We start from the raw sequence: 23,210 nt of genomic DNA, 5'->3' as shown, positions 1-23,210 counted from the left end.
AGCCTCCCGAAGTGCTGGGATTACAGGCGTGAGCCACCGTGCCCAACCAGTTTTTAAATTTTTTGTAGAGATGGGGCCTCACCTTGTTGCTCAGGTTGGTCTCAAACTCCTGGGCTCAAGAGATCTACCTGCCTCGACCTCCCTAAGTGTTGGGACTACAGTTACGAGCTACCAGGTCCGGACAAATGTAGTCCTTAATAGTTGTCTCCTTTTTTTTTTTTTTTTTGAGATGGAGTCTCACTCTGATCTCAGCTCACTGCAACCTCCACCTCCCGGGTTCAAGTGATTCTCGTGCCTCAGCCTCCCGAGTAGCTGGAATTAAAGGCATTTGCCACCATCCTGGGCTAATTTTTATATTTTTAATAGAGACGGGGTTTCTCCATGTTGGCCAGGTTGGTCGCAAACTCCTGACCTCAGTAGCTGGAATTAAAGGCGTTTGCCACCGTGCTGGGCTAATTTTTATTTTTATTTATTTATTTTTTTTTTTTGAGACGGAGTCTCGCTCTGTCGCCCAGGCTGGAGTGCAGTGGCCGCATCTCAGCTCACTGCAAGCTCCGCCTCCCGGGTCTACGCCATTCTCCTGCCTCAGCCTCCCGAGTAGCTGGGACTACAGGCGCCCGCCACCTCACCCGGCTAGCTTTTTGTATTTTTTTTAGTAGAGACGGGGTTTCACCGTATTAGCCAGGCTGGTCTCGATCTCCTGACCTTGTGATCCGCCCGTCTCGGCCTCCCAAAGTGCTGGGATTACAGGCTTGAGCCACCGCGCCCGGCCAATTTTTATATTTTTAATAGAGACGCGGTTTCTCCATGTTGGCCAGGTTGGTCTCAAACTCCTGACCTCAGGTGATCCACCCTCCTCAGCCTTCCAAAGTGCTGGGATTATAGGCGTGAGCCACCGCGCCTGGCTGTTGTTTACTTTTTGACTGTTCTGTCCCATTAGATGTTAGTGTCATGAGGGTAGGGACCTGGTCAGTGTAGTTTACACCTAGACCTCAAGTCCTAGGATTGTGTCTAGCTCACAGTAGTTGCTCAGTAAATGTTTGTTAAATAAAGCAATACAGTTAGACAGTTGGGTGTGCAGGGGTTCAATCAGGCTTGAGGATCAGTCAGGCACTAAAATGAAGAGAGAGGGAGACAAACAGCCAAGTTTGTTGACGGTGTATGGAGAGAAGGGTTGTAGTAATGGACTATTCTCTAAGCTCAGAAGAGAAGGAAGAGAGAACAGGAAGGAAATGGTGGATAGTAAAAACGTGGTACACAGGGCCGGACATGGTGACTCACTCCTCTAATCCCAGCACTTTGGGAGGCCGAGGTGGGCGGATCACGAGATCAGGAGGTTGAGACCATCCTGGCTAACACGGTGAAACTCCATCTCTACCAATAATACAAAAAAAAAATTAGCCAGGCGTGGTGGCACGTGCCTATAGTCCCAGCTACTCGGGAGGCTGAGGCAGGAGAATCCCTTGAACCTGGGAGGCGGAGGTTGCAGTGAGCAGAGATCGTGCCACTGCGCTCCAGCCTGGGCGACAAAGTGAGACTCCGTTTTAAAAAGAAAAAAAAAGTGGTACAGAGAACGGGGTCTTGTTGAGGTGGAAGAGTTGCGTGGTGTGAACACTAAAGCAAGTAAGCTGAAAGGATAAGGAATGGTGGTCAGGGTGCATGACTTGAAACGAAGTATTGGGGTGTGGTGGAATTTTGGTTGGCGAGACTGTCCCACGGGAACATGGAGAGGCCAGCTGGTGGGAAGGGAAGGACAGAAGTGAAGTGAATGACAGGGAAGGGTACTGGATGGGTCATTCACGTGGGTAATTAGGTCCCCAAGTTGGATAAAGAGAAGGACTCTGAGGCAGGAGGAGAAGTCCGTGATGAATGGGTTTGCAGGTCACAGGACCAAAAGGGAGTGGCAAGTGCTGCAGCTGGATGTCATTAACCTCAAAAGCGATAGGGCCCAGGTGCAGTGACTCACGCGTGTAATCCCAGCACACTGGGAGGCCAAGGCAGGAGGATCGCTTGAGGCCAGGAGTTTGAGACCAGCCTAACCAACGAAGTGAGACCCACTCCCCGGACTTGGTCCGTCATACCAATGGCACCCAGTCACCCATGGTGGTCCCCACTCTTTCCTATATCCAATAGATCACCAAGGCCTATATATTCTTTGTACTTTTTTTTTTTTGAGACGGAGTTTCACTCTTGTTGCCCAGGCTGGAGTGCAGAGGCCCGATCTCAGCTCACAGCAACTTCCCCTTCCCAGGTTCAAGTGATTCTCCTGCCTCAACCTCCCAAGTAGCTTACAGGCCTGCACCACCATGCCTGGCTAATTTTGCTTTTTTTTTTTTGAGACGGAGTCTCACTCTGTCTCCCAGGCTGGAGTGCAGTGGTGCGATCTCGGCTCATTGCAACCTCCGTCTTCTGGGTTCAAGCAATTCTTCTGCCTCAGTCTCCCAAGCAGCTGGGACTACTATTAGGTGGCCACCACCCCCAGATAATTTTTGTATTTTTAGTAGAGATGGGGTTTCATTATGTTGGCCAGGCTGGTGTTGAACTCCTGACCTCGTGATCCACCCGCGTTGGCCTCCCAAAGTGCTGGGATTACAGGAGTCAACCACTGTGCTAGGCCCTAATTTTTTATTTTTATTTTTTTATTATTTTTTTATTTTTTAGATGGAGTCTCGCTCTGTCGCCCAGGCTGGAGTGCAGTGGCCGGATCTCGGCTCACTGCAAGCTCCGCCTCCCGGGTTCACGCCATTCTCCTGCCTCAGCCTCCCGAGTAGCTGGGACTACAGGCGCCCACCACCAAGCCCGGCTAGTTTTTTGTATTTTTTAGTAGAGATGGGGTTTCACCATGTTAGCCAGGATGGTCTCGATCTCCTGACCTCGTGATCCTCCTGTCTCGGCCTCCCAAAGTGCTGGAATTACAGGCATGAGCCACCGCGCCCGGCCTAATTTTCTATTTTTAATAGAGATGGGGTTTCTCCATGTTGGTCAGGCTGGTCTCAAACTCCTGACCTCAGGTGATCTGCCGGCCTCGGCCTCCCAAAGTGCTGGGATTATAGACGTGAGCCACCTCACCTGGCCACCAAGGCCTAAATATTTTTATGTACACTCCTTAATCCAAGCCTTAGTTACTGCCACAATCTCCATAAGCGTCTCCATTGGTCTTTTAAAATTTTTATTAAAAAAAAAATATTTTGGGCTGGGCACAGTGTCTCTTGCCTGTAATTCCACTACTTGAGGAGGCTGAGGCGGGTGGATCACTTGAGCCCAGGAGTTCAAGTCCAGCCTGGCCAAGATGGTGAAACCTGTCTCTACTAAAAATACAAAAATTCGCCAGGCCTGGTGGCACAGGCCTGTAATCCCTGCCACTCAGGAGGCTGAGGCATGAGAATCACCTGAACCCGGGAGGCAGAGGTTGCAGTGAGCTGAGATCGTGCCACTGTACTCCAGCCTGGGTGACAAAGGGAGACTGTTTCAAAACAAAACAAAACACACTTTTTTGTAGATAGGGTCTTGCTCTGTCGCCCAGGCTGGTCTCCAACTCCTGGCCTCAAGTGATCCTCCTGCATGGAGTTCCCAAAGAACTGGGATTACAGACATGAGCCACCACAGCCTGCAGGGCACTGGTCTTGACCTTCCCTGCCTCATGTATTCTCTGCAGCCACAGCAAAACATTCAAAATGCAAGTCTGCTATTCTTCTACTCCTAGTTAAAACTTTTCAGGGGCCTCCCACTGTTTGAGGATTAGGTTCAATTTCCAATCCTGTATCCAACTCTCATCTTTCACAAGATTTGGAGATTATTACAAAAAATAAATCTTAAGAAACTAGGAATAGGCCAGGCGCAGTGGCTCTCGCTTATAATCCTAGCACTTTGGGAGGCCGAGGAAAGCGGATTGCCTGAGCTTAGGAGTTCGAGACCAGCCTGGGTGACAGAGCAAGACCCTATCTCCAAAAAAGTGTGTTTTGTTTTGTTTTGAAACAGAGTAAAACTGGGCAACATGGTAAACCCCATCTCTACTAAAATACGAAAGCAAATTAGCCTGGCCTTGAGGCGTGCACCTGCAGTCCCAGCTACTCAGGAGTCTGAGGCAGGAGAATTGCTTTAACCAGGGAACCCAGAAGGTGGAAGTTGCAGTGAGCCTGCACTCCAGCCTGGGCAACAGAAGGTAGGAATAGAAGGAAATCTCCTTGATTTGTTAAAGTGAAACATCAAAATTGTCCCTTTGGTCTATTTGATAGGGAGGCAGTGGTTCACATCTGTAATCCTAACACTTTGGGTGGCCGAGTTGGAAGGACTGCTTGAGCCCAGGCGTTTGAGACTAGCCTGGGCAACACAGAGAGACCCCTCTCTCTCTCTCTTTTTTTTTTTTTTTTTTTTGAGACGGAGTCTCGCTCTGTGGCCCAGGCTGGAGTGCAGTGGCCGGATCTCAGCTCACTGCAAGCTCCGCCTCCCGGGTTCACGCCATTCTGCGGCCTCAGCCTCCCGAGTAGCTGGGACTACAGGCGCCCGCCACCTCGCCTGGCTAGTTTTTTGTATTTCTTAATAGAGACGGGGTTTCACCGTGTTAGCCAGGATGGTTTGGATCTCCTGACCTCGTGATCCGCCCGTCTCGGCCTCCCAAAGTGCTGGGATTACAGGCTTGAGCCACCGCGCCCGGCCTTTTTTTTTTTTTTTTGAGATGGAGTCTTTCTCTGTCCGCCAGGCTGGAGTGCAGTGGCACCATCTCAGCTCACTGCAACCTCTGCCTCCGGGTTCAAGCAATTCTCCTGTCTCAGCCTCCCAGGTAGCTGGGAGTATAGGCGCCTGCCACCAGGCCGGGCTAATTTTTGTATTTTTAGTAGAGACGGGGTTTCACCATGTTGGCCAGGCTGATCTCGAACTCGTGACCTCAGGTGATCTACCCGCCTTGGCCTCTCAAAGTGTTGGGATTACAGGCGTGAGCCACCCCGCCCCGCCGAAACCTCCCATCTCTATAAAGCAAATAAAAAAATAGCAGGGCATGGTTGTGTGGTGTGTACCTGTAATCCCAGATACTAAGGAGACTCAGATGGGAGGATCCCTTAAGCCCAGGAGTTCCAAGCTGCAGTGAGCTATGATCACTGCATTCCAGCCTGGGCGACAGAAAGAATTGCTGTCCATAAATAATAATAATAACACGGCCGGTTGCGGGGGCTCAATAATAATAGGGCCAGTCGCGGTGGCTCATGCCTGTAATCCCAGCACCTTTGGGAGGCTGAGGCCGGTGGATCACTTGAGGCCAGGAGTTTGAGCCCAGCCTGGCCAACATGGTGAAACCCCATCTCTACTAAAAATACGAAAAATTTGCCGGGCGTGGTGGTGGGCGCCTCTAATTCCAGCTACTCAGGAGGCGGAGGCAGAAGAATCACTTGAACCCGGGAGGCGGAGGTTGCAGTGAGCCGAGATCACGCCACTGTACTGCAGCCTGGGCGACAAAGCGAGATTCGGTCTAAAAAAAAAAATCTTTTTGTGCACTCTTCATGTAAAGAGAATTATCAGCATATATTGCCTCTATTTTGGTGTTTGGTTAAAATGGGGCACACCAGTACTAACTTCGGCTTTCTAACAATTCCTAATTCGCACACCATGTGGCAGTGTTAGATGGCTTTTGGGCGCTCGCCAACGACAAGACATCTACCACTTCTTTTGGCCCCTTCGCTCCCATATCCATTACTTCAATCCAGATGCTGTATTTGACCCTCCGCGACCTCTTTGTCATGGCGTCCGCGGGGCGTCTACCAGCGGAGACTTGGGCTGGCAGCCGGGCGTCGACCTTCCCAAAATGGCGACGACAGGGACAACTGCGCTTAGGGGGCGGGGTTCCGCCGCCGGGGGCGGGGCGGGAGGCCGAGGGGTCGGGCTAGCGGGCGGGACGCTTCCCAAGTCGGCTGTCTCAGCGCGCCTGCGCCGAGCGGCCCTGCGCGCAGTGAGGCAGTGGCGGGGGAAGGCACCGGTGGGGCCGACGGGCGGGTTGAAGGAGGGAAGCGGGCGAGCGAAGTCCCAGTGCGCGCCGCGGCAGCCCGGGCACCCTCCCCTTCCGGGCGTGAGTCGCTGTGAAAAGAGCTGAAGCGAGCGGACTCGCACCGGCAGCGAGGCGCCGCTCCCGCCGCCTCAGCCCGGCCTCCCTCGGCTCCGGCGCTCCGGTCGCGGGGCCCGGGTTCCTCGGCACACCCCGCTCCAGCCGCCCCCAGAGCCTGTCCCCAGCCCTTCGGAAGCCCCGGCGCCAGCCCGGGCCCTCGGCGGGGAGGATGACGGAGCTGCAGTCGGCACTGCTACTGCGAAGACAGCTGGCAGGTGAGCAGGCGGGCGGCGGGCCGCCGGGCTCGGCCGCGATCGCAGACAGCCGCTGCTCGGTCCCTCTTCTCCTCCTCCCGAGCCAGCGGCCGCACGGCCGAAGGGGTCCGGGCCTGCGAGGGTGGGTACCTCGAGGCTCCGGTCCCGGCCGGGCCCAGCCGTTCTCGCCTGGCTCTCGGAGGGCATTGGGGGCGGGGACGCGACCCAGCTCCGGGCCGGGGACCGGGCCTGGCGCCCGGGGGATCGGAGAGGAGGCGGCCCCCCTCCCCCACCGTTCTGTAGGACGTTGCGGGGGAGGGGCTGTGTGCGGATCCCCAGGCCGGGGCCGCCAGCCTGGAGGGGCGGGTCCCGGGCTCAGGTGCTGCCGGGGTCGCCGGACCTTCGGGGCCGGCTGGAGCGTCCGGGCCCAGCGTGGCTGCGAGTCCCAGGCTCGGTGTCTGAGCCGCAGGGGGCGAGGGCGGGCGGAAGGGACCTGCCCTGGCGGGATAGGTGAGGCGCACAAAACTTCTCCCCGGGCGGCGCTGGGTCCGCGGAGTTGGGGCCGACAACAAAAGCGCCGGCCTCGGCGGCCTCCACGCGGGCGCGCGGGTGCCGGAGACCCTGGCGGGGTGCGGAACGCCGCCTCGCCTGCCTCCGCCTGGCACGGGCTCCGGCTGCGCCGCCCGGCTGGGGGAGGGTAGGAGCGGGCCGCGGGGAGAGCCGCTCGCTGGCCGGCTCCGGGCTTTGTGCTCGCCGCGATTCCTGCTCCTGCGCAGGCCCGCAAACCCCGGAGCTGCGCCCGCAGACTCTGGCCCGGGGCGGCGGCCGGGTCGGCCTCTCCGAGGAGCCTGCGGCCCCCCTCCCCCATTGTCCCGGCCTCCGGCCGTTTGCGGCTTCCAGGTTGACTTTTTAGGGGGTTGGCTCCTACTCTGCTAGGACTGTGTGCGCAGAGCATGCGCACTGGAGACGTCCGTGTGCGGAGTGGAAGGGGGGAGGCGGGTTGGTGGCTTCACAATGCAGCCCCACGTGCTGCCAGATTTAAAGAGAAATGAACCAGCAGTTACCCCTGCTGTACAACGCCCGGCGTGTGTCATTCTCAGTTCAAGCGATCTTCCCCCTACCCACTCTACAACCAGTAGCCTCCGGCCCTCAGCAGAAGCCAAAGACTGGAGTGATGAAATCTGTCTTTGAAATACATTTACTAAGAGTTTGAGGTGTTCGTTAAATCACCTTTATAGCTTCTTAAGGAAAAGATTGTCAGGGGTTCTTACAGATAGTATAATTGGGTTTATTATTAGACCATGAGCAAGCAGGTTTGGACAAGTATTAAAGTTCTAGATGCTCGGGGGAGTTCGCTTCCAGTGAATGGAGAAGTTCTAATGATACTACAGGATACTCATCAAAATTATGTACTGGAAAAGCACTGAGGCCGGGCGCGGTGGCTCACGCTTGTAATCTCAGCACTTCGGGAAGCTGAGGCGGGCAGATCACCTGAAGACAGGAGTTCAAGGCCAGCCTGGCCAATGTGGTGAAACACCCGTCACTACTAAAAATACAAAAAATTATTCGGGCGTGGTGGAGGGCGCCTGTAATCCCAGCTGCTCGGGAGGCTGAGGCAGGAGAATTGCTTGAACCCGGGAGGCATCGCTGCAGTGAGTTGAGATCGCCCCATTGCATTCCAGCCTGGGCAACAGAGCGAGACTCTTCAAAAAAAAAAAAGAAGGGCCGGGCGCCGTGGCTCATGCCTGTAATCACAGCACTTTGGGAGGCCGAGGCGGGCGGATCACGAGGTCAGGAGATTGCGATCATCCTGGCTAACATAGTGAAACCCCGTCTCTACTAAAAATACAAAAAATTAGCCGGGTGTGGTGGCGGGCGCCTGTAGTCCCAGCTACTGGGGAGGCTGAGGCAGGAGAATGGCGTGAACCCCGGAGGTGGAGTTTGCAGTGAGCCGAGATCGCGCCACTGCACTCCAGCCTGGGCGACAGAGCGAGACTGTCTCAAAAAAAAAGAGAACTTTATTCCATCTTTTTTTAAATTTTGAGGCAGAGTCTCACTCTTATCACCTAGGCTGGAGTGCAGTTGCGTCATCTCGGCTCACTGCAACCTCCGCCTCCTGGGTTCAAGTGATTCTCCTGCCTCAGCCTCCCGAGTAGCTGGGATTACAGGCGCGCACCACCACGCCCGGCTAATTTTTTGTATTTTTGGTAGAGGCGGGTTTTTACCATGCTGGCCAGGCTGATCTCCAACTCCTGACCTGGGGATCGCCCGCCTGGGCCTCCCAAAGTGTTGGGATTACAGGCGTGAGCACCGCGCCCGTCTGCATCTTGACATTTATAAACACCTTTTCTGTATACTTTTTTGTTTGGAGGAGGGAATTAAGATTTCCCCAATTCTTTAATCAGAATAAGTTTTATGTGGTGAATTGTTAAACAACTTGAGGTACTAGGTATTAAAACACTGAATTGTTACATAATGGAAAAGATAAACATTTAAAAGGTGTAAAAGAAGTTATGCATTACTAAGAAAGTAAAATAAGACATAACAGTGTCAGCAGCAGCGATGTGTCAAAACGATTTCCTATCCGTTTTTGAACCAGCTCTAGATTTTGTTGGTCACTTGGTTCCGTTCTGCCCTCTTTTTTTTTTTTGGACAATGTATATGCAAATATTAATAAAACGTCCCAAAGCTCTTTACTAATGATTGACATTCTGATGGGGCATACTAAAATACACTTTAAGATAGAGGAGAGAGCAATTTAATTTGTATTTTTTCAGGCCTCATTGTAAAGTTACTTAGCTGCAGATTTAAGTTTTCCTGCCTTCTTGATGAGAAACAATGGGATTGTTTTTAATATGTTTTGAAAAATTTGAAGCATGTGAATTAACATGCTCGAAATGTACAAAGTAGTAGGGCAAGGCAAATGAATTTTAATTGAAATGTAAACATAAAATTTATTGGAAAGATTTGATAACTACACAGAGTGTGAAATAAAAGCCTGTTTTATTTTATTTTTGAGACAGAGTTTTTACTTTGTTGCCCAAACTGTAGTGCAGTGGCGAGATCTTGGCTCAGGACAACTTCTACCTCCAAGTTCAAGTGATTCTCCTGCCTCAACCTCTGAGTTGCTGGGATTACAGGCACCTGCCACTGTGCCTGGCCAAGTTTTGTATTTTTAGTAGAGACGGGGTTTCACCATGTTGGCCAGGCTGGTCTCGAATGACTTCAGGTGATTCACCCACCTCGGCCTCCCAAAGTGCTGGGATTACAAGTGTGAGCCACCACCACCTTTCACGGAGGTTGGAGTGCAGTGACATAATCTCGGTTCACTGCAACCTCCACCTCCCAGGTTCAAGAGATTCTCCTGCCCCATCCCCTGCTCCTCCCCACCCCCACCCGCCCCCAGTAACTGAGATTACAGGTGTGTACTACCACGCCAGGCTAATTTTTGTATGAGTGGCTACATTTATTGAACCTCTAGTCTGTCAATCCTTAAGGATTTAAATTAATTACTTGGGAGAATATATGGGGTATGTTTTGTTGATAACTTAATGAAGAACCTGGTTACTTTGAGAATTGAACACAATGGTTCCTTGGGTTGTGGAATTCCTCAGTCTTGGCGCCACTGACATTTTGGGTTGAGTCTCATTGTGGGGCCTGTTCTGTGCGTTACAGAATGTTGAGCAGCATACGTGGCCTTCACCCACTAGATGCCAGTAGCATCCTCCCTTAGTTGTGACAACCATAAATGTCTCTATTGCCAAATGTCTCCTGAGGGACAAAATCATCCCAGGTTGAAGATTACTGAGTTAAAATGTTTCAGAAAAGACCATTATGGCTAATTGTTAAGCAAATAAAGACACCTAACATATTCATGAAATCAGATAGGTTGTGTATTTCTCTATGGATATTATTAGACTATGACTTACTCCTTTGCAAATTCAGCCGTGGCAATTCAAGTTTTGCAGTGCCTTATGTTAAACACTAAGAAATCCCTCAGCACTAGAGATACTTTTAAAACATTTTATCTTTTGAAAAGGTATTATAAGCATTGGTTAAAAATGCAAAGAGTACAAAAAAGCATAGTCTTTTCACCCTGACCACAGGTTCTTTTCATGGAAGCAACACATCACTGACAAATGTCTTTTTTTTTTTTTTTTTTGAGACAGTCTTGCTCTGTCGCCTAGGCTAGAGTGCAGTGGCACGATCTCGGCTAATTGCAACCTCCGCTTCCTGGGTTCAAGCGATTCTTGTGCCTCAGCCTCCCAAGTAGCTGGGATTACAGGTGTGTGCCACGATGCCCAGCTAATTTTTTGTATATTTAGTAGAGATGGGGTTTTTGCCATGCTGGCCAGGCTGGTCTTGAACTCCTGACCTCAGGTGATCTGCCCACCTTGGCCTTACAAAGTAGGATTACAGGTGTGAGACACTGCGCCCGGCCCCTCTATTGCATATGTGTATTTTTTTTGAGACAGAGCTTCACTCTTGTTGCCCAGGCTGGCGTGCAATGGCATGAGCTAGGCTTACCACAACCGCTGCCTCGCCAGGTTCAAGCGATTCTCCTTCCTCAGCCTCCCGATTAGCTGGGATTACAGGCTTGTGCCACCATGCCTGGTCAGTTTTGTATTTTTAGTAGAGACAGGGTTTTTCCATGTTGGTGAGGCTGGTCTCGAACTCCTAATCTCAGGTGATCCACCCGTCTCAACCTCCCAAAGTGCTGGGATTACAGGCGTGAGCCACTGTGCCAGGCCAGTTTTATTATATAGTTTGTTAATACACATTGTATTTTGTGATACTTTCACATATAGTTGTCAAATTAGGTGCATTGATCATTATTTAATAGAGTAGATCTAGGGTGTAAAATCTGATAATCCAGTGACTATCATTGTTGCCTTTTTTTTTTTTTTTTTTGAGAGGGAGTCTCCCTGTGTCTCCCAGACTGGAGTGCAGTGACGCAATCTCGGCTCACTGCAAGCTCCGCCTCCCGCGTTGCCGCCATTCTCCTGCCTCAGCCTCCCCAGTAGCTGGGACTACAGGCGCCCACCACCGTGCCCGGCTAATTTTTTGCATTTTTAGTAGAGACGGGGTTTCACTGTGTTAGCCAGGATGTTCTCTATCTCCTGACCTTGTGATCCGCCTGCCTCAGCCTCCCACAGTGCTGGAATTACAGGCCTGAGCCACCACGCCCTGTCCCCTATTGTTGCCTTTTGACTTCCTTTTCTCAGGTGAAGAATGTCTGATTGCTCTGTCAAGATGCGTTTCAATCCTTGCCTCTTTCGGCTTTGGGTACTTCAGTACAATTTTTTTGTTGGTGGGAGGGTATGCCAAATTATGGTAAACTGTAGTGTGGGCATTCCTTTGCTTTAAGCAAGTAAAGTATTAATTAAGCACTCTTTTAATGAGATCAGTTTGATTTAGGATAAATAATTTGGCATTTCTTAATTATTGAAATTTTTTTTAGATTTAAATTTTTGTTAGAATTTAGATGACTTCTAAGGGTACGTCTAATGTTACCTTTCATTGGTTTGTAGGAAATAACTTTTCAGAGAAGGAAGTGTGGGCTTATGGAAACACTCTGGCAAGGTAAACACAGTGTAGGTTTATATGGTTAACAGCATTTCAGGTACAGAAAAGTACAAATCACAAAAAGCAAACATTCTCCGAATTCTGGTAATGAACATGATTATTATAAACAGATACATGATAAAGAATAAAATGTGGGCCAGGCGCGGTGGCTCAAGCCTGTAATCCCAGCACTTTGGGAGGCCGAGACGGGCGGATCACGAGGTCAGGAGATCGAGACCATCCTGGCTAACACAGTGAAACCCCGTCTCTACTAAAAAATACAAAAAACTAGCTGGGCGAGGTGGCAGGCGCCTGTAGTCCCAGCTACTCGGGAGGCTGAGGCAGGAGAATAGCGGGAACCCGGGAGGCGGAGCTTGCAGTGAGCTGAGATCCGGCCACTGCACTCCAGCCTGGGCAAGAAAGCCAGACTCCGCCTCAAAAAAAAAAAAAAAAAAAAAGAATAAAATGTAGTTCCAGGAAATAAGATATTTAAATGTTACAATAGAACATTCTAAACTTTTTCCCCTTAGTGCAAGATAGTATTGGGCTAATTTGAGTTAATCAGAAGTTTTTTTTTTGAGATGGAGTCTCGTTCTGTCGCCCAGGCTGGAGTGTAGTGGCGAGATCTTGGCTCACTGCAGCCTCTGCCTCCTGGGTTCAAGTGATTCTACTGCCTCAGCCTTCTGAGTAGCTGGGACTACAGGCGCACGCCACCACCCCTGGATTATTTTTGTATTTTTAGTAGAGACGGAGTTTCACCATGTTGGCCAGGATGGTCTCAATCTCCTCTGCCCTCCTCAGCCTCCCAAAGTGTTGGGATTACAGGCGTGAGCCACCGCGCCCGGTCTAATCAGAAGTTTTTATCAGTGCTGTTCCATTGATAGATTCTGGCCCTCAGAGAAACTTCTGGAATAAATACTCTAATGTATTGCTGTTGCTGTAGAGATGTATACCTCTTTTTATGAAGTTATGTTCTAGACTTGCAACAAGTTAATTTTTATAAGGGGAAATATTTTATTTTACCTTTTATTTAACCTTTATACCCATGTCCAGTGACTTAGAAAAACTGCTACTGCTGTATCTTTGCTTTTTTTCCTTTAGCTTTTCTTATCTACTCTTCTGTTGGCTAGGGATATGTTAAAAATATAAAGAATTTAAATTTTTACCTGGCAGCTGTTTGTTGTTTGCTTTAATCTTGTAAAGCAAGATTGCTTTTAAGTAAGTTTATCAAATTGGAATTTTTAAGAAACGTTCTTTATGTCAGGAGACACTGTTTTCATTTGCTTTTGAATGTACATGCATTTTAATTACATTATCATATTCTTATGTAAGGTATATATTTTCTAGGGTTTCTATGTTAAGACAGAGTGATGCTAGGCAAAGAGTTCTTTTTCCTCTTTTCTTTTTTTTTTTTTTTTGATACGGAGTTTTGCTCTTGTTGCCCAGGCTGAAGTGCAGTGGCGCAATCATGGCTCACCGCAACCTCTTGCCTCCCGGGTTCAAGCGATTCTCCCACTGCAGCCTCCCGAGTAGCTGGGGTTATAGGCATGGGCCACGACACCTGGCTAATTTTGTATTTTTAGTAGAGACAGGGTTTCTCCATGTTGGTCAGGCTGGCTTGAACTCCTGACCTCAGGTGATCCACCCGCCTCAGCCTCCCAAAGTGCTGGGATCACAGGCGTAGGCCACCGCATCCAGCCTATTTTTTTTTTTTTTTTTTGAGATGGAGTTCTGCTCTTGTTGCCCAGGCTGGAGTACAGTGGCGGGACCTTGGCTCACTGCAGCCTCTGTCTCCTGGGTTCAAGTGATTCTCCTGCCTCAGCCTCCCAAGTAGCTGGGATTACAGGCACCTGCCACCACGCCCATCTAATTTTTGTATTTTTAGTAGAAAGGCATTTCACCATGTTGGCCAAGCTGGTCTCGAACCCCTGACCTCAGGTGATCCACCTGCCTCAGCCTCCTAAAGTGCTTGGATTACAGGCGTGAGCCACGGTGCCCAGCCTATAGACTATTCTTTTTTTTTTTTTGAGATGGGGTTTCACTCGGTCATCAGGCTGGAGTGCAGTGGTGGATCTGGCTCACTGCAACCTCTGCCTTTCAGGTTCAAGCGATTCTCCTGCCTCAGCCTCCCGAGTAGTTGGGACTACAGGCGCGCACCACCACACCGAGCTAATTTTTTTTTTCTTTTTTTTTTTTGTATTTTTAGTAGAGTTGGGGTTTCACCATGTTGGCCAGGATGGTCTTGATCTCTTGACCTCGTGATCCACCTGCCTCGGCCTCCCAAAGTGCTGGGATTACAGGCGTGAGCCACCCCGCCCGAACAGCCTCAGGTTCTCAGTGAGATTGAGTTAGAAGGTACAGAGATTTCCCAAATACCTCCTGCCCCCACTCAAGCATAGCTTCCCTCGTTGTCAACATCACACAGCAGAATGTTACAAATGATGAACCTACTTTGGGTAGTTCTATCTTTAATTTTTTGAGGAATTTCCAAACTTTTTCATAGGCCTTGCACCATTTTACAATCCCATCAGTAGGTAAAAGTAAGGTTCCAGTTTTTCCACATCTTTGCCAACACTTACTTATTTTTTTTGATAAAAGTCATCCAAATAGGTGTAAGATGAAATCTCATTGTGTGGTTTTTGTTTTGTTTTTTGGTTTTCCTGAAACAGGGTCTTACTCTGTTGCCCAGGCTGGAGTGCAGTGCTGCGATCTCAGCTCACTGCAGCCTCGAACTCCTGGGCTCCAGCAGTCCTCCCACTTCAGACTCCTGAGTAGCTGGGACTATAGGCACATGCCACCACACCAGGCTAATTTTTGTATTTTGTTTTGTAGAGATGGAATTTCAACCATGTTAACTAGGCTGGTTTCGAACTCCAGAGTTGAAGCCATCTGCCTGCCTCTGCCTCCCAGACTGCTGGGATTACAGGTGTGAGCCACCACACCTGGCCCTCATTGTGGTTTTGATTTGCATTTCTCCGATGGTTACAAAGTGGTGCGTCTTTTTACATGCTTTTGGCCATTTGTTTGTCATTTTTGGAGAAACGTCTATTTAAAGTCTTGCCATTTAAACAGTCAGGTTATTTGGCTTTTTCTTTGCAGAGCGGTAGGGGTTCTTTTTGGGTATTATTTTAGCTATTAACCCCAATAGATACATGATCTGCAAATATTTACTCCCATTTGGTAGGTTGCCTTTTCACTCTGTCGATCGTATCCTGTGATGCACGACTGTTTTAAGTTTGGTGTAGTCTAGTTTGTCTATTTGCTCTTGTTGCCTGTGCTTTTGGTGTTATATCCAAGAAATCACTGCTAAGTGCAGTGTTATGAAGCTCTTCTTTTACGTTTTCTTCTGGGAGTTACAGTTTTAGGTTTTATATTTAGGTCTTTTTTTTTTTTTTTTTTTTTTTTTTTTTTTGAGACGGAGTCTCGCTCTGTCACCCAGGCTGGAGTGCAGTGGCCGGATCTCAGCTCACTGCAAGCTCCGCTTCCCGGGTTCACGCCATTCTCCTGCCTCAGCCTCCCGAGTAGCTGGGACTACAGGCGCCTGCCACCTCGCCCGGCTAAGTTTTTGTATTTTTTAGTAGAGACGGGGTTTCACTGTGTTAGCCAGGATGGTCTCGATCTCCTGACCTCGTGATCCGCCTGTCTCGGCCTCCCAAAGTGCTGGGATTACAGGCTTTTTTTTTTTTTTTTTTTTGAGGCAGAGTCTCGCTCTGTTGCCCAGGCTGGAGTGCAGTGGCGCGATCTTGGCTCACTGCAGCCTCCACCTCCCAGGTTCAAGCAGTTCTGCCTCAGCCTCCTGAGTAGTTGGGACTACAGGCGCGTGCCACCACGCCCAGATAATTTTTGTATTTTTAGTAGAGACGGAGTTTCACCATGTTGGCCAGGATGGCCTCGAACTCCTGACCTTGTGATCGGCCCACCTCGGCCTCCCAAAGTGCTGGGATTACAGGTGTGAGCCACCGCGCCTGGCCAAGTTAATTTTTATGTAAAGTGCAAGATAAACGTCCAACTTCACTATTTTGCTTGTGGATATCCACAACTTTTCCCACCACCATTTGTTAAGAGACTAGATTGTCCTTCTCTATTGGGTGGTCTTGGCACCTTTGTATAAAATTCTGGAAATGACAAAATTATAGTGATGGATAATAGTGTTCAGGGATTTAGGGACATGAGAGATATGTGGTATACAGCAACATGAGGGATCTTTGTAGTGATGAAGAGTTTTGTATCTTGATAGTGATTACACACATCTGCAAATGTGATAAAACTGCATAGAGCTACACACACACACACACACACACACAGTGATGACATCTGAATACAATAGTCCTCCCTTATCTGCATGGGATACTTTCCAAGACCTCCAGTGGATGCCTGAAACTACAGATAGTCCTGAACCTTGTGCTTTTTCCTATGACAGGTATTCTATGATCGCATACCTGTAATGGGGTTTAATTTACGTTAGTCATGGCAAGATTAACAACAATGATAATAAAACAGAGTAATGATAACAATATGCCAGCATCACTACTCTTGCACTTTGGGGCCATTATTAAGTAAAACAAGGGTTACTTGAACCCAAGCACTGCTAAGTCATAGGCAGGAGGGACAGTGTGAGATTTCATCATGCTACTCAGAACAACACAAAATTTAAAACTTAGGAATTGTTTATTTCTGTTATTTTCCATTTAATATTTTCAGACTGGTGGGGGGACTATAAAGTATATGGATTGTACCACCGTCAATTTCTTGGGTTTGATATTGTGCTAGACTTATACAGGATGTTAACATTTGGGAGAAACAGGGTAAAGGTTACAGGAAACCTTTCTGTACATTTCCCCCTTGTCCTATGGGACTGTATTTCAGAATAAAAAGTTTTTTTAAAACGTCACCTGTAACCGTGCATTATTATCCATCCTTTTTCAAATAAAGAACTTAATATTTGTAGTTACAAACACAACTACATGGTTGCTCTATTAACATGTTCAAGGAACAGGAAGTTGAAGTAGAGAAACCTGTAGTTTAAGACAGAAATTCTATCTTAATTTTTTAAATTATTTATTACTTAATTTATTTTTGCGATCAAAGTCTTGCTGTGTTGCTCAGGCTGCTCTTGAACTCCTGGGCTCAAGCGATCCTCTTGGCTTGGCCTCCCAAAGTGCTGGGATTACAGGCGTGAGCTGCCATGCACAGCCACCATCTTAATTTTAAATAGCAGTCTTCATTTAAACTTGTGTGGTTGCTTGCAAAATGGAATAAAGCATCAGCATAAAAGTTTATTTATTGAGCCCTTATATGCCATTGTATTGAGATGCTATGGGAACACAAAGGTAATTGATGTGATATCCCAACCTTGAGGTGCTACATTGAGTAGCACTATGTAAGAAAAGATTTTTATTTTTATTTATTTATTTATTTAACTGTTTTTTGAGACAGAGTTTCGCTCTTGTTGCCCAGGCTGAAGTGCAGTGGCGCCATCTCAGCTTACTGCAACCTTCACCTCCTGGGTTCAAGTGATTCTCCCGCCTCAGCCTCCTGAGTAGCTGGGATTACAGGCGTGTGCCACCATGCACAGCTAATTTTTTGTATTTTTTAGTAGAGAAGGGGTTTAACCATGTTGTTCAGGCTGGTCTTGAACTCCTGACCTCAGGCCATCTGCCCACCTCGGCCTTCCAAAGAGCTGAGATTACAGGCGTGAGCCACTGCGCCTGGCCGCGAAGTTTTAATGCAGTACATAAATGTATATGTACAAGGAACAGAAAGTGGCATTGAAGGAGAAGTGTTTAATTATGGGGGGAGTACAGAGAGATGAGGTAAGGCTTCATAGGAAAAAGACTATGTTTATATACAGCAGAATCAACATTTCAGTTCTCTTAATAGCGTTAGGTTATATCCTTTTTTTTTTTTTCTTGAGACAGAGTTTCGCTCTTTTTGTCCATGCTGGAGTGCAGTGGCATGACCTCGGCTCACTGCAACCTCCACCTCCTGGGTTCAAGCGATTCTCCTGCCTCAACCTCCCGAGTAGCTGGGGTTACAGATGTGAGCCACCACGCCTGGCTAATTTTGTATTTTTAGTAGAGACGGGGGTTTCTCCATGTTGGTCAGGCTGGTCTTGAACTCCCGACCTCAGGTGATCCACCCGCCTCAGCCTCCCAAAGTGCTGGGATTACAGGCATGAGCCACCATGCCCGGTCTTTTTAATTTTATTTTGTTAAGTGAAACAAGTTTATTAAGAAAGTAAAAGGAATAAAGAATGGCTACTCTGCTGGGTGCGGTGGCTCTCGCCTGACCAGCCTGACCAACTTGGAGAAACCCCCTCTCTACTAAAAATACAAAATTAGCTGGGCATGGTGGTGCATGCCTGTAATCCCAGCTACTCAGGAGGCTGAGGCAGGAGAATCGCTTGCACCCGCGAGGCGGAGGTTGCAGTGAGCCAACACCATGCCACTGCACTCCAGCCTGGGGAACAAGAAATTCCGTCTCAGAAAAAAAAAAACAAAAAAGAATGACTACTCCATAGGCAGAGCAGCCAGTAGTAAATTAATTTTTTTTTTTTTTTTTTAACTCTTGTTGCCCAGGCTGGAGTGCAGTGGTGCGATCTCGGCCCACTGCAACCTCCCCCTCCTGGGTTCAAGCGATTCTCCCGCCTCAGCCTCAGAAGTAGCTGGGACTACAGGCATCCGCCACCACAACTGGCTAATTTTTCTATTTTTAGTAGAGATGGAGTTTCACCATGCTGGCCACGGCTAGTCTCAAACTCATGACCTCAGGTGGTAACACCCACCCCTGGCCTCCCAAAGTGCTAAGATTATAGGCTTGAGCCACTTGCTCCCAGCCAGTAAATGAAGTTCTAAGAAAATAGTCTGGCAGGCCTGGCGTAGTGATTCATGCCTGTAATCCCAGCACTTTGGGAGGCTGAGGCAGGTGGATCACCTGAGGTCAGGAGTTTGAGACAAGCCATGGCCAGCATGGTGAAACCCTGTTTCTACTAAAAATACAAAAATTAGCCGGTCGTGGTTGCACATACCTGTAGTCCCAGCTGCTTGTGAGGCAAATCACAGCAAATCTTTGTTTTGTTTTGAGACAGGGTCTTACTCTGTTGTCCAGACTAGAATGCAGTGGCACCATCAAGGCCCACTGCGGCCTCCACTTCCTTGGCTCAAGCAATCCCCCTACCTCCCTCCCTATAGCTGGGACTATATGCATGCACCGCCACACCTGGCTAATTTTTCCTTTTGATAAAGTCTTGCTTTGTCACCCAGGCTGGAGTGCAAGGATGTGATGATGGCCCACTGCAGCCTCAATCTCCCAGAACCAAGTGATCCTCCCACCTTATCTGCCTGAGTAGCTGGGACCACAGGCACGCACCACCATGCTCAGCAAATTAAAAAAATTTTTTTTTTTGGTAGAGATGGGGTTTTGCTATGTTGCCCAGGCTGGTCTTGAAGTCCTGGGTTCAAGCAGTCCCCCCACCTTGGCCTCTCAGAGTCCTGGGATTAGACACATGAACCATTGTGTCAAATCTTTGCCCCAGCCAAATATTTGAAGTAAATAAAGAAATTGGTAATTTCTCCAGTCTCACCTTCTTAAATGCTGATGGAGCTGGCTAGCAGAAAGTTTTATTTTCTGATAAAACTCGAGCCCTTTCCTTCCCAGAGTGTTGTTTTTTTTTTATTATTAATATTTTGGGAGTTCTTCGTTTCCTTTGAGAATCTGGTAAGAGTTAAAAGGCCTCCTGAGAAAAGCGCACATACATAACTTGGTATGTAATTTCAGAGGGTTCTTTGATCTGTGGAGTGAAGCTCATTTATGCAGATCTAATGCCGTCTCTTTTTTTTTTTTTTTTTTTGAGACGGAGTCTTGCTCTGTCGCCCAGGCTGGGGTGCAGTGGCCGGATCTCAGCTCACTGCAAGCTCTACCTCCCGGGTTTACGCCATTCTCCTGCCTCAGCCTCCTGAGTAGCTGGGACTACAGGCGCCCGCCACCTCGCCCGGCTAGTTTTTTGTATTTTTTAGTAGAGATGGGGTTTCACCGTGTTAGCCAGGATGGTCTCGATCTCCTGACCTCGTGATCCACCCGTCTCGGCCTCCCAAAGTGCTGGGATTACAGGCTTGAGCCACCGCACCCGGCCATGCCATCTCTTAAATCAGCAAGTTTGATGCCTGTTTTGTGTGCTGTCGGGATGCTGTTTGGGCATTTCAGGAACTTGTATTCTGTAGAAAAATAAAAGTTCCATAATACAGCTGCTTTAGGGTTGTCATTATAGAAGAAGTCAAGAAAAGCTGGCTTCTACCAGTCTGGTTCATGGCGGGCTTTGAGGAGGAGTTCATGACACTTCTGCTTGACCTTTAAAAGATCTGTCAAATTTGACACGCAGAAAGAGGAAAATATTTAAGGCTGATGGAAAAGAACAAGCAAGACAAAGTTTATGCTGAAAGAAGTTGTATAGTTGGAGTATATGATAAACTGAACTAGTGGGAAAACTATCTGGAAAGGTTGAAGTTTGTGGAAGACCTTAAAAATGCTGGGGTAGGCCAGGTGTGGTGACTCACACCTGTAATCCCAGCACTTTGGGAGGCCAGGCGGGAGAATCTCTTGAACCCAGGAGGCAGAGGCTGCAGTGAGCTGAGATCGCGCCACTACACTCCAGTCTGGGTGACTGAGTGAGACTCTGTCTCACTCACACACACACAAAAAAGGCCGGGCGCAGTGACTCACACCTGTAATCCTAGCACTTCGGGAGGCCGAGGTGGGCGGATCACGAGGTCAGGAGTTCCGAGACCAGCCTGGCCAGCATGGTGAAACCCCGTCTCTACTAAAAATACAAAAAATTAGCTGGATATGGTGGCGCGCACCTGTAGTCCCAGCTACTTGGAGGCTGAGGCAGGAGAACTTCTTGAACCCAGCAGGTGAAGGTTGCAGTGAGCCAAGATTGCGCCGCTGCACTCCAGCCTGGGCGACAGAGTGAGACTGTGTCTCAAAAAAAAAAACACAAACAATCGAGCTGGGCATGGTGGCTCACGCCTGTAATCCCAGCACTTTGGGAGGCCGAAGTGGACGGATAACGAGGTCAGGAAATCGAGACCATCCTGGCCAACATGGTGAAACCATGTCTGTACTAAAAATACAAACATTAGCTGGGCAGGTGTGGTGGCACATGCCTGTAATCCCAGCTACTCAGGAGGCTGAGGCAGGAGAATCGCTTGAACCTGGGAGTTGGAGGTTGTAGTGAGCCAAGATCACCACTGCACTCCAGCCTGGTGACAGAACGAGACTCTGTCTAAAAAAAATAAAATTTAATATATATATTAAATTATATATATTAAATTTTTATATATAAATTTTTATATATTAATTTATATATATATTAATTATATGGGGTATAAAATTTAATATGTATGTTGAGATGGAGTTTTGTTGATTGACACTAGTTTATATCAGTTGATAATACAATATAGATACTTCACCACAATATTATAGGCATTCTTCCCCCTTCTTACATTTTTTTTTTCTTTTCCATTTACTTAATTTCAGCAAGTGACACTTGTTGAAACACCTTCAGTGTCTCATCAAGGTCCTTATTTTTCTGTCAAAGTTTTTTTTTTTTGAGATGGAGTCTCACTCTGTCACCCAGGCTGGAGTGCAGTGGCACGATCTTGGCTCACCGCAACCTCCGCCTCCCAGGTTCGAGCAATTCTGCCTCAACCTCCTGGGTAGCTGGGACTACAGGTGCGCGCCACCACGCCTAGCTAATTTTTGTATTTTAGTAGAGATGGGGTTTCACCGTGTTTCCCAGGCTGGTCTTGAACTCCTGAGCTCAGGCAGTCTGCCCGCCTCGGCCTCCCAAAGTGCTGGGATTACAGGCGTGAGTCACTGCACCCAGCCTCATACTATTTTTGAATGAGCGGGATTCAAACATTTTCTCAGTAGGAATAGCAAAAACATCATTATCAGGAAAATGATACAGCTGTATTATCTATAATACAGCCACCACGCCCGCCCCCAAAGTATTTTCTTTAATGAACAACTCTATCATGACTGTAGCTTTTCTAACTGTATAATTTTAAAAATTACTACAAAAATTAACATTGTTTTCTTTTTGGCTTTTCCTCCCATGTCTCTGAAGTTCCCGTCTGGTCCTCTGCTGTAGTGGCCTTAAATTTCCTACTCAGCTGACTGTCCATATTTTCCAAAAGAGAAAACTAAGTTTCACTTATTTGCAGGAGCAGAACCAAGACAGCTAGACTTCATTAATCTCCGAATTAGTCCTTTAACAAAGTTTAGGCTGGGTGCAGTGGCTCACGCCTGTAATCCCGGCACTTGGGGATTCCGGGCAGGAGGATCGCTTGAGCCCAGGAGTTGGAGGCTGCCATGAGCCGTGAGCGCATCACTGCCCTCTAGCCTGGTTGACAGAGCAAGACCCTGTCTTAGAAAAACAATATTTAAGTTAGATCTACACAGAGAATGAATATAAAAATTAATGTTGATACGGTGATCCCTCTTCTACTTAGGTCCTGGGGAGCCTGTGGGGTCATATGATCCTTTGATTTTATCACCGTTTTTGAGGGTGAGTCAAATATATTTAAAAGACGGAGTTTTTGCCATGTTGGCCAGGCTGGTCTTGAACTCCTCACCTCACCCGCCTCGCCCTTTCAAAGTGCTGGGATTACAGGCGTGAGCTACCGCACCCAGCCAAGACCACTGCATTTTATACCACTGCACAGTCTGTTAAATTCTGAACTCTTTGTAACTTTTAGAAGGGGAACTAATAACTATTGGTAATGGCCGCATCTGGTATTTTGAGTCTGTTTGTCATCTTTTGTGCTTTAGGATTCTAAAACTAAATTACTTATTTAAGGTTTATATATAGAGAGGAGTGTTATTCTGAGGTCTTCCTTTATATTCTTTCACCCTAGGTAAACAGAGGATTGTATTTCCCTGTTTTTTTTGTATTTAGCAGTGCGTAAGGTTTATATTATCCTCATTAGTACTTTAGGCTGTGATAATTTCTTTTTTCTGTTCATTTTTTCTTTTTTTCACTTGTCACTGACAAAGCTCGGAATAATTTCTTATTTTCAGACTGCTGTGAACATTTATGGTGTGATCGTTCCCCCAGGAAAAGACTGTATTTTCGCCGTCTTCTCTGGTTATTTCTGCATCTCTGCCCTAGGATGGCATCTTTGCTCTTCTTCTGCCCTTAGCATTTGCCTAATGGAAACAACAAAATTGTTGTTATCCAGTTTGGTTTATATTTAACTCTTGCAGGTGCAGCAGTGGCACAGATGAGGGTATTGTGTTGCCTGCTACCCTCTTCGGCATCTACGTCATATGCTATGGCTGTTGGGGAAGCAATACGA

General features: G+C 48.0%; 1 protein-coding gene across 7 annotated transcripts in view; it reads left to right on the top strand.

Annotated features, from left to right (window-relative positions):
* Positions 1 to 5,924: 5,924 nt before the first annotated feature.
* The window catches only part of UBE2G1 (ubiquitin conjugating enzyme E2 G1), a 104,634-nt gene continuing 87,348 nt past the window's right edge, over positions 5,925 to 23,210 (top strand). For 5 of the 7 annotated variants that reach the window (XR_012425146.1, XM_045376352.3, XM_045376347.3 and 2 more), the window contains exon 1: positions 5,925 to 6,309. Coding sequence is in view for 1 of the 7 variants with exons in the window: in XM_045376352.3 (XP_045232287.1) it covers positions 6,264 to 6,309 (46 nt within the window). In the remaining 6 variants the exon portion in view is untranslated. The remainder of the gene's footprint in view (positions 6,310 to 23,210) is intronic. The other 2 variants (XR_012425145.1, XM_045376350.3) reach the window with 1 other exon arrangement.

Source organism: Macaca fascicularis, chromosome 16 (assembly GCF_037993035.2).
Source record: "Macaca fascicularis isolate 582-1 chromosome 16, T2T-MFA8v1.1".
In the NCBI taxonomy this organism is placed as follows: Eukaryota; Metazoa; Chordata; class Mammalia; order Primates; family Cercopithecidae; genus Macaca; species Macaca fascicularis.
Note: the sequence above shows the minus strand (reverse complement) of the source record. Positions and strands in the feature narration are given on the sequence as shown.